Below are 12,051 nucleotides of genomic sequence, written 5' to 3'. Positions count from 1 at the left end.
TACTATACTTGCATCCAAGATGAAACTTTCTATCTTGCAGTGACATTAGAAGAATTGGAGTTGTACTCATTGGACACCAGAGACGAATAGTCAGCAGTTTACAGACTTTGCGGTTACACATGATGCACATACAGGAGAAAGGATTTCATGTATGAAAGTACTAGAACCAACTGTGTTTTGTGCCTCAGCATTTCTAAAATGGAAAAATATTCTCATTCTTTCCTTCTGCTCTTCCCAACTTCGAGGACTGAAGTCTCCTGTTCAGACTTTAAAAGTACTTCAATGATAATGCTTCCAAACCGGAGTTTTTAATCACACTGCACAGCTCCTCCACCAGTTATCTGCCGATAAAATCCTGGCCTACTGCAAGACTCTTGCTACACATTGATGAATAACTCAGCATGGATGTGTAACTTTGTATAACAGTATTTGGGAAACTTTCATGAACTTACTTGAAAGTAGTAATCTATTTGGCCTGGTGTGGCTTCTTTATCGATGTATTTAGAGTTTGCTGGTAGATCAAAAAAGTATTTGACTTATTTCATGTTCTGTGACCATGTAACTTCCAATACCAAATGTGCAATCAAAAAGAAGTTTAACATAAATATTTATTTTATCTCTTAATTAAATCCAAATGTATGGGTCCTATCATTATATTACTTTACAATAGTTTGAAAGCTGGTAAGATGGTGCCTCAAAATATTACTATTGTTTGCAGAAACGACTGATGATTTTATGTAGCGAGTTTTCATTGTGTGAATAATTGGAAGGCTAATGAGAGTAATCTGTTTGAAATCTTAAGGAAGGTCCTTGATTTTTAATTACTTCAGCACTCGACACTTTTTATGCTTTAAATTTTTATGATTAGGTTGGAAAACATGTTCATCCCTGGGATTCCTCACCATCCTTCATTGTTATTTTTTTTTAATGTAATACTCAGCATTTGCTTCTACTACATGGCAAATATTCACCGGAAAACTGATTGTAACGTTTCCATGACCACATGTAAAACAGTTGTCAGCTGTATTGTGGCCACACAGACTTTAGAAAGCTTTCTGTTCCAGAAATGCAGGTCTCTGCTGCTTGTACTTGGGCATAATTCCCAGCAGCAGTAGCAGACCTTAGAGGGCCAGCCATCAGTGGGGTGATGTGGTTATTCCCGTGGGAGCAGGCCAGCCGTGTCCTCCTCCAGCTGAGGGCAGCGCTACAACCACCCGCTGATGCTGGAAGTTACACGCTGCAGGAGTCAGCTATCTTGTACATGGGCAGGAAAGGAGATGTAGGACAGCAGTGTGGCAACATGTTGCCTTGACTCTGCTTCTGACTGCTTTTAGAAGTGAAAAAGCAGATTCTGCTGAAATGGAGCTCTGGTCACTACAGGCTGGATCTTCATTTAGTACAAATATCTAAAGGACATCCATGATAATTACCTTTAGAACCCTTCAATAGCCATATTTACATGCAAGAAAACGTCTGCAAAGGCCTGACATAATATTTGTACCTCTCTTAAGACTTACAGCTTTCATGTTTTATTCAGACAACTCACATGGACATGCTGGGCTACACTTCCAAATTTTTGCATGGGATACGCACTACTGGGAACAAGGGAGCGACTGCATGTCTGTGTGCTGTGAAACCACACACAGATCTACAATGCATGTCACATGTAACCTGGCTGCAGATGCTTTTTGTTGACTTATACGTGGTTTGGAGGATATTTTTGAGTTATGTGGCATTCCAGTATACTCGAGCCTTACAACTCTTCTGTTGAAACGTGCATCTTGGGTAATTAGTATAGTATGTGTGTATATCAAAATGAGCTGACTACTTTATGTAATCATAACGATATTTACCGCTTAATTTGCAGCTTGTAAATGTATTTCCTAACTCTTGGAAAAGGCTGCCATTGCGTATCAGTGGCAAAGAACAAAAATCAGAAAGTAACTCAAAAAAGATAATGCTTCCAACCAGATCACAGAGTAAGACACGCTAGGCCTGATTCGCTGTTGTCACTTTATGTTGGAATAACTGCATTAATTTAGAAGAGATAACAACAGTGCACTAAGTAAACTTTCCTTTCTTTCCTTTAAAAAAAAATTAAAAGGCAGATTTAACTGAGGAGCAAGTTTCATAAAGATCAAGATTCACCGGGGTGTTCCACAATGCCAATTGGATGAGCTTGTTTAAAGCAGAGCAGCTCCAGTCCTGTTCTAGCTACAAAGGTAATTTTGCCAGCATGAGTAGGAGCAAGTTTCACAAAGATCAAGATTCACTAGGGTGTTCCACAAGGCCAATTGGATGAGCTTGTTTAAAGCAGGGCTTGTTTAAACAAGTTCCAGTCCTGTTCTAGCTACAAAGGTAATTTTGCCAGCATGAGCAGTCCCCCCTTAACTCAGTAGGACTGCACAAGCACGTGTGTTTTGCAGGATCACAGGCCTTTAGTGGGGGGAAAAAAAGCATCTGTTCTTTCCTGTGACTGTCACTTGAAAAATTCCACCCCGATTCCACATCTGAATAATTTTTTGGTAAAAGTTCTCTTATGGAAAGAAAATCATACCGACCTGAAGCCCAGAGTAATTTGAAAGCTGATTTTCCTTTATCATTTAATTATCCATTTTGCTTGCCATTGCTTCCATGGGCCAACAATGGGACATGTGTGGAAGAAGCCTCTCCCACAATTAAATACATTACTGATGAGGTATGAGTCTGCTCTTTGTTAATGGGGTTTCAAAACCATCCAAAACTGATCCAAACCATGTATGTGCACTTTCAGATTGTCTTTTGCAAGATTTTTCATTTCTGGTATTGAGGATTGGCAGAATGACATTGTTACATGCACACAACCTGGATATATTTCATGAAAATATATTTCTAAATTTATCACACTACTGAAAATATATTTTCAATAGAAAAAAATATAACAATATTAAAACATTTATTAATCAGATATATTTTTTATATAACCAGTGTTTGAGTAAAAAGAAAGGAAAGAACAAGGGATTCTTTGAGTGAGGACATTTATTAATAACATTGTAAATCCAGGATTTTGTGAGTTTATACAGTTTGTTTTTCTGTTGTTGTTGTGGTGCAGTATGACACTTCTATAATAGTTATCTTGATCAAATTTACATTTTCCTCATTTTGGAAACATTTTATTTGCTCTTGTGCTGAGTCCAAGTCTACTCTTGGTTTGGGGTTTCTTTCCCATTTTATCATTTAAAAACAAACACATAACAGGTGTTATTTTTCAAATGTGAGCTTAATTCTGTGCAGGCCACAAATGTATATGTGAAACTAGACTAGCTTTCTTTGTTACAGTGGATACTTTCTTCAGGTGAAAATTAGCTCTAATTATCCTGCATATTGCAGTATGCAGTTGGAGTTTAAATTTCACAAATTTAAGCAAATTTAGTAGGCTGTTTCTGAGAATCTGGCCCACATTACTGAGTGCTTCATGACTAAAAGCAGTCACTGACAGTTCACAAAATAAAGCGTGTGTGATATGCAAGCAACAACAACAAAAAAGGCATTAAAATGTGGGCATCATAAAGACATCATTCTAAGTTATTTATAAGTAATATTCATGTGTAGATTTTTCTCACAGCTCTGATTTCATTGATCTAGAATAAAATCATCTATGGGCACTATTACCACCCAGTGATACTTGTGTATCACTTAAGCCTCCAAGACAGCTTAAGTGAGGGCCTTGACTGCTGAGCAGGACCAGGGCAGTGTCTCTTGGCTGGTACGTGCATCCCACCCCTTTCCATCGTGTGGCCAATCCCAGTCCTTCCAAAGCTGACTGACAACCAACCTGGACATGCAGCCAAGTGGGGTGGTCATCTAACCTAGAAACCATACCAGTCATCCTTACTACCCCCACTTGTCAGTCAGAGACCTGAGACCTGCTGGGAGGAATCCTTCTGACCTAATTTTGGAGGTCTGCATTTGAGCTGGTCACCCGAGGCTCCCTTTTAATCAGCAAAGTGGGCTCCTGTAAGATGTGAGTCATCTGAAAATTCTATCTATCTATCTATCTATCTATAAATAAAACTATCTACTTCTGGGTTAGATGAATTGTGCTAAAGAAACACCTGTTTCTCTGCATTCAGTGATAGCTCATATCCAGCCATCTGTGCTCAGTCAGATGAATCTCATGCCATAATTGTATCCAGTTCTCATGCTGAACCTGTGAAAAAGAGAGGATCTTGTTCATAATGCTGATGTTAAAATTGAAAAAATCATAGCAGAAGGTTTAGTAAATTTTAGTCATGAGGTGTTTCCACACTGGAATTACTGAGAAGCAATAGGATGCCATGAGGTGAAAGGAAGAGAATTGGGTGATGTAAATCAAATTTTTTTTTTAAACAAAAGTTATCCTTTTTGTTTCCCAGGGACATAAATCCAGTGTCTGTCCAATAAAAGCTTAGACACATGCTATGCTTTAGGACATCAGCCAGGACTTTTCAGCATAAGGCAATCCTTTAATTTCAATCAGTGCACTCAACAACTAATTCAAATAAATTAATTGCTCTAGACAAACATTCTTCTCCAAAATTGTGCTAGGTGTTAGTTGGATTATTCTGGCACAGAACTCTCAGACTGCAGTACTTTGATTTTTACATAATTTAAGACTGACTATCTATTTGCCATTTCTTAACATAATGAGCCTAACATGGGCTTCAATAATTTCTTTTTCAGTTCATATTCCTATAGGATCCAAAGGTGGGTCATAAGTAACATACAGATGCCCTTTATCCAGGTGTAGTTGAGATTTACCATGTGCAGTAGCTGGGATTGTGAAGGTGCCCACTGAGACTCTACTAATCTCAGCAATTTCCATGTCAGAATGACCCCATGGGACTGGATCAGCACGGACAACTCACTTCTAATCCAGTCCAACATATCTTTAGTTATGGCCATAATAAAAAGTCTGTCTCCCATTGCATCTTCTAGGGAAAGTACTACAAATAGAGATACTTATGGCATTTGCACATGGTTGAAGAGCACTGTATTCTGTTAAATAGTTTTCTTCCAGAATACCCTTGTTTACCAGTTGTAATTGATCTTTCTTGAATAAATGGCAAGGATAATTTTTTTCTTTTTTTATAATGATACTCTTTTTTTTTTTGAGAATAAAGGAAAGACATATTGGGCTGGGCTAACTCTTAGTAGGACAATGATCTTGCAATCTTCTGGGGAGACAAATGAATCAGTACCGAAAAGGAAAAAAGAATCCCTAAAGCCTACAATAAAGTAAAAAGGGAAGAGCTGTCCATGTCGTGCCAAGGAGCTCTAACAAAACCACAAAAGAGTTGTGTAAGAGAGTTGCAGGTACTCACAGCTCACACACATCTTCTACCATCAAATACTGTATTTAGTGGTGCACACTGCTCATCCCTGAGTGCTATGGTTGTATATAGTTCCTCAGATTATGAACCTGGATAAGGCAAACACATTAGGGTTATAAAACATTTGTCTATATGTACATAAAGAACTGTAAATATAACGTATATCATCATGTCTGAGGTTTTTCAAACCTACAAATTAATTAGCTATTACCAATAACAATAATGGGGTTGATCTGCTCCATTGGCTTTTAAAATGTTTAATGGCATGCACTGTATGTGTGTTGCTCTTCCCAAACTTCCTTGGCTTGTTATCTGGAAAGGGACAGCCTCTCTTTTCCTTCACTGGCAGAAAAAAAACATTTTCAAACTGACTTACAGAAAGTTGATTACCCTTCTACTGCCACCTCACCCAACCCCTTCCTACTGGTTCCCTTCCAGAGAACAACTAATTACTGTAGAAATCAGTGATCACATAGGGGAGGCATTATTATAATAATAATTATTATTATAATAAGATGTAGTCCATGCTATAAAAAGTTTGGGCTCCTCTGCTGAAGTCACCAAAGATGTTTAAGCAGTAAATAAATTATTTTCTTTTAAGTAGCCATTTTTAGACACTTTGGAGGTTAAAATGAGGGAAACTTTAAAGGGAGTATGAGTAAGGATATGCCAGCATATAGTAGAAAAAGATGTACTGCATTTTAGAAAGGAAAACTAACAAAAATGATGAAAAACATAAGGTTGAAAAATGGATGAGTTAAAATATATTTCCATATTTTATATGTGAAATAATGTAATGTCAGTTCAGTGAAATCTATTTGTGTGTATGTTCCTTTAAATATGCCACATGAGTATCTCTTACCTTTATTTCCTGGAAGAGATTTCCCAAGTACCTCTCTCTTCCACAAAAGTTTAGCATATTATCTGACTTTTCATACCTGTGTAATTAAACTGGAATAAAAAAAAAAATGCAAGTTCTGACACTGAAGACAGAGGGGAAAAAAAAATATATTAAAAAGATCAGTCTCAAAGTAATTTGAGGTTTTCACACGTGTTCTTCTCTCTTCCCATCCAAAATTTTGACCTATATCAAACTATCTGAGCTCTTTGAATAGTAGTTGATTGATGTATCAGTAATAATCTAAGTGCTGTGCCATGCTCAGAAACTCCTGAATCTGTAAACACTTATGTATTTCCGCAGCTTATTTCATATAAGAAGGATGACTTGAAATGGGACCATATACATGAGCAGGACTTGCAAATCAAAATTCCTACAAAATATTTTTAAAGCAGCATGAGATAACATATTTTGTCATTCTTTCAAACTTCAGTACCATATATAGTTTCCTTGAGGAGTCCAGTATATTCACTGACCCCATCACAAAATCTCTTGCACGTATTCTTGATATATGAGTAGATATGGTTAAAATTTGAGAATAAACCATAATATTATACTGGTACCTCTTCATTACTGAAAATTCAATGAAGAACCGTTAAGCAGCAGCATGTGTGTTGAGCATGGTAGGCAAGCCAAACCCCTGGGACTTAAAACTCACAAATCAAAGAGAAATCTAGCTCTCTGTGTTCTGAACTATGTGACAACTGGGGCCTTGACTGTGTAGAATTGACCCTGTATCTGGAATCTGAAAAATAAGATTTTGGACAAATCTGCTTTGGAATCTAAATATTCATTTCTGGTTGTGGATGATAAAAAAGTTCCCGCTGAAACAGTCTGGGGAGTATTTTCACAATATCATCACTGCATAACGCTCTGAGTGATATGAAAAAAAATCTACTTGTTGATTTTCCAGGATCCAGTCTACAACAAAAAAAAACCAGGTACAGTTGTCATTATTTAGATTAGAACATCCAGCAGACACAGTTCTGTAACCCATGAGTACTTGTCCTTATTGTTGCATACTGACTTTTTTGAGAGGAACCTAAATAAACAGTGAAGAATAGAACTATCCAGTTAAGAGTGGCTTACAAACTGAGTTTCAGGCTGAGCTTGACTTGAAAATGATTAAGAAGCAAAAAGGAAAAGCATAATAGGATTCTTTTTTTCTTTAGGAAGTTGAATGCTCTGAGCTGTAAAACTTACCATCACAGTCTCTATGTAAAATAGATCAGCTGAAAAAGACAAAGGGCAGCCAGTGTTCCAAATCTGTTGATTATTTCAGTTACTAAATGTCAAACTCACAAGTTCCATTTTTGTCTTGGGAAGGTTCTGCTCTAAAACACCCTGTATTTCCAAATCCTGCTGAGTGATTTTAATAACCTTTTTGATAGGGTAATTCCTAGGACAATGATCTAACTGTGAGGAACTAAATGTTTCTGTGTCAACAGGCAATATGCTTGCTGTGATCAAAATCCATGGGAGTTTGCTACTGACTTCTGTGGCAGTGGGGTGAAGCCCTATGTCATACATAGTGTGTAAGCTTCAGCTCTCCAAACAGACTCTCCTTCACCCTGCTACTGTCAAGGCTGATTTGCTGTTGGTGAACCAGCTCTTATTAGGACATGTGCTGTCTTGTCACTCAAATGGATTGCCAGAACTTTTTGCTAGTTTCAATTTCTCTGTTGAAGTGTTTTAGGTTCTTCAGGGCATGACCCAAAGTCAGTTATATCCATAAGATGATGTCAATAGACTGAAACAGGTTTTAAATCAAAGGTTTTTACAGATTTGTGTGGAATGGATGGCCTCATTTAATGGGGGAGAAGAGAGTGAACTGAGCCTAAAAGACAAGGCCACTGACTCAGGGATGTGATCAAATAGGCCATGGTTGCCTTCAACACGGCAAAGATAAACTGCAAGGTGCAAAAGGTGGTTGCTTCACTGTTGTTTCACCTGGAATGGTCAACTCTGACTTTGGAATAAGTAATTAAAATTATCTCCACACCTAATAGAGTATCTAACATGAATGGTTTGGGTTTGTAGGTTTTTTTCCCCCAGATAATTCCCAAGACTTCAGGATTTAAATTCAGGATAAAATAACCACCCCCACCAAACAAACAGAAGCTAGAAAACAAATAGGATTTGTCTATCTTTCTTCTTTCCTAATCTTAAACCGTTATGCAATATGATCTCCCTCTCACAATGGAAGTCCTAGCTGAGCATGTGCCTCTTTGAACAAGCTGCTTCATACTCCTAGTGCATTGCAGGAGTTTTGAGATTTTCCAGTTAATGAAAGGCACAGTAGCTAATAAAATAACTAATGCCCTCTTAGTGGATCTGTTGATTGGATTCTTTCATTAATTCTCTATCTCAAGAAAACCATCCTACTCCAAGATTCCCAGTAAGTAAACCTATAGGCATTTTAAAGCTTATGGCCATGATATCCTATCTGCCTGTCCCCAAGAAACAGTTAATTTGAATTGGCAGTGTAGCATTTTTATCAGCATTTCTTCCGCAGCAATTTCATCTCCCAACTTTTCTAAGTAAGGTTTATTTTGTATTAAAAGTGGGAAAAGGTGTTTCTTTGTTAACTCTGGTGAAGGGACTGGATTCAGAGTATGTTGCTCTCACCTAGAGCCTCCCATCTGGCTTCTGTTAAGGCCAATGTCAAAATTCTCTGCTGGTATCAGTTACATCATGCACAGCAATGTGTGACTGAAAACCCAGAGACTCACAAAAAGGGCTTGTTCTTTGGTGCAGTATAACTCCTATTGACTTCAGTAACTTCTCTGTACTTCTCAGGATTGCACCTGTAGTTTAGCAAGGAAAAAAAAATAAATCTTTAAAGGATCATGTGAAACCCTGTTTACTGAAAGGCAAAAGTTTATTTTGTAGAAAAGCAGCATTCATTGATCGAGTTAGAATTAACTGTTTTCATTTTGTCATCACTTTTTTTAGAAAAAACAGACCACTCTGACTCATAGAAAAAAAAATACAAGAAAAATATTTTACTACCTTCCAAAAATGAGCTTTGATTTACTCTTGGAAGATAACGTGGTTGGTATGCTTTCTCAGGATAGCCTCTATCTATTTCTGTGTGTTGGTTTTAAACGTATCTGAATTAAAAGGGGTTTTAATCTCTGTCTCTTCTGTGAAATTAGATTGTACACAACTAAATATGACTGCTCTTCATAGTTTGCTGTTCTAGCATAGCCATAAAATGTATCAATGTATGTGTAAATATGAATAAATATTTGATGACAGACACTTTAGATTATATATTTAAGCAGCCATGTCAAAACTTTAAAGGTAGATGGCTTCAAAAGCAATGGTATAATCATAATACTCGCAAACTATTTTACAAACAAACCGTGGCCTCAGCACTGATCTCATATCCTTACCAGTAGTCTGAAACTCACTTTTTCTTTAAAGACCCATTGTTTTGCCACTGCTTCTTTTCCTCTTACCGAGGCTTGTTTGAATAATGACAGCTCCCTGTGGCTCAGTCTTCACCACTCATCTCACAGCCAAGCAGCCTTGGTACTGCAGTACCGGGGGTTCTGCACCTCTGAGCTGCATCTCCACCAGTTCTGAACTCGTGTAGCCTTGCACAGCACAGACAGGATCTGCTCGTTCTGGGAGACTGAACATTTCACAGCCGGTGTCGTTGGTTTCCCCCTGGGACTACCTCCCTCCTCACAATTACTTTCCTTCTCTTATATATCTCCCATACATGTTCCCACTGCATTTTCTTTCTGCCTTTTTGCCTGTTTATAACAGTACTGTAGGAATCTGTGAAATAAAAAACTCGCTGTACTGATTTGCAGTCCCAAGGGGAATTTACATTAGAAGTGAAGTTGTTATTATTTACTGAAAAGTTGGTGTTATCTTCTTTTTTTTTTAATTATTATTCTATTCCTACAATAATATGATGTTCCATGTAAATTTTCATGTGCTGGCATGCCTACAAGTTAATAGTGTAATAGAATGCTCAGCTCTCAACATTAGAGTGTTTTTAAGGTGAATTGCATTACATATGCCATCTCTTTACAGCAAGAATATGGGGTTTGGCAAAACTACCTGCTGAGCAACATAATGAGATTTTTGTACAAAGTACAAGTTATTGATTATTATTGTATTTTATTTTTCTATGATTTCCTAAGAGGCATTATCAGGTCTTACAGATGGGGTAAGCCTGTTTATTAAGATATTTATTAGCAAATAAAAGTTACAGTACTGGTGGTTATTTTTGAGTTAATGGTGTTTGTTTTCCTTAAGTTACTAATATAATGATACACGGTGAAGCCTGTCATACATGATCATGCAACAAACAACCCAGCTGCTTAAATAGGGTGGTGTACTAATAAAGATGGACCAGCAATATGTTCTAACACTTGAGATGCTTCAGGGTGATGGTGGTTTTTTTCAGCTAAGGAATGCTTAATCATAGAGGCCTCTTTTGTGCTTACCACTGAACATTTATGCCCTGATAAGCGTCTTGTCAAAATGCACACATGGCTCACAGATATCAGGACAAGACTGTACACATTAAAAGTTCCAAAAACTAGCGCTCTCTCCTTGGGAAACACTGTGAATGAATTTTAAAGGGGTTTTAATTCGCTATTAAGATTCTGCAGTACTGGTTCACCCTCCTTATGGTGATTCACAGAGCCATGCAACTCCTTCTCTAGTGGTTTTCAAAGCTTTCACCGACAGAAGCGGCTTTAAAACTGATGGTATTATGTAAATAATACCAGGGCAATACACAGCAATTCACAAAGATGTGAATGCCATATACAATAACCAGACCCTACATCAAAAAGTTCAAAGTTATAATTACCCTTTCACTGCAAATCAGCACAGGCATGCCATGCAAAACTGAACAGCAGTACGCGTGGATTAATAGGAAATGAATGTCAGATGCCCACAGTCCATTAAGTTCTGCATATTTTACATGGGAAGAGCTTTCTCACTAAGGACTGTCAGGTTTAACACAGTGTATATAATGAAGAATGAATATTTTATTTTCGATACGGTTACAGAAATGCCTTTACCATTCTGTGTTCTCCATTGAATTCAGAAGTACTTCTTAGGTATGGACTGATTTCAAAAGAGAGGATACCCTCCTCTACCACACAGATACCCCACAACCTGATTAGCTTTTAGAAAGTGTTTCCTCCCATAATTTCACTCTGGGATTTATTCTACTGTCTTTGCCTTTAATGGCTCATAATGCCACTACGAGGGAATCTTACCTTTTGGTCAGAACCTTCCTATCATAGGGAAATCATGAAATCATGACTGTCATTTACCTCAAACCTTTACTAATGATGAAAGCAACAATAAGAATTAGAAAGCCAAACAACAGGCAAAATATTTGCAGTATTTTTGAGCTTTGCAAGTCAGTGGGAGCTTCTGACAAGATTTTTAGCAAAAAGGACTGTTCACTATCAAACAGTTGTTTCCTCTGCTCTCCCTCCTCTCTTCAGGGCAGAAGTTGAGACTGTAGTTGGAAAGTTGCATTCAGCATACATGAAACTTGAATAAATTCGAGTTTTTCAAAATGAAGGGGCAGAGCTCGGTGAAGGAAAGTTGCTTCTTCCCGTCAAGGAGCAGTACAGACTTCTGGGAAGTGAAGGCAGAACCATGCACTCCACCCCTCGCTCATTGCTTATCTTTGTTCAGAAGTGAAGGACAAACACAAGAATACACTTAAAATGTGGAATTCCAGAAATACCAGACTGCGGCGAGGCAGATCGTAAGGGATGAGTTATCCCAGCTGGCTCGCACTGCCAGGCCGTGCGG

The 12,051-nt window shown here is 37.7% G+C and overlaps 1 protein-coding gene across 3 annotated transcripts in view; it reads left to right on the top strand.

Annotated features, from left to right (window-relative positions):
- The window catches only part of EPHA6 (EPH receptor A6), a 405,075-nt gene extending 402,607 nt beyond the window's left edge, over nucleotides 1-2,468 (top strand). For all 3 annotated transcript variants that reach the window (XM_029961479.1, XM_029961480.1, XM_029961478.1), the window contains one exon: nucleotides 41-2,468. In XM_029961479.1, coding sequence (XP_029817339.1) covers nucleotides 41-155 — 115 coding nt within the window. In that variant the 3' untranslated portion in view covers nucleotides 156-2,468. The remainder of the gene's footprint in view (nucleotides 1-40) is intronic.
- Nucleotides 2,469-12,051: the final 9,583 nt, after the last annotated feature.

The sequence above is a fragment of the Manacus vitellinus genome, unplaced genomic scaffold (genome assembly GCF_001715985.3).
Source record: "Manacus vitellinus isolate BGI_N305 unplaced genomic scaffold, ASM171598v3 scaffold_35_pilon, whole genome shotgun sequence".
Lineage (NCBI taxonomy): Eukaryota > Metazoa > Chordata > Aves > Passeriformes > Pipridae > Manacus > Manacus vitellinus.
The sequence above is the reverse complement of the archived record's forward strand: the minus strand, read 5'-3'. Positions and strand labels throughout refer to the sequence as shown.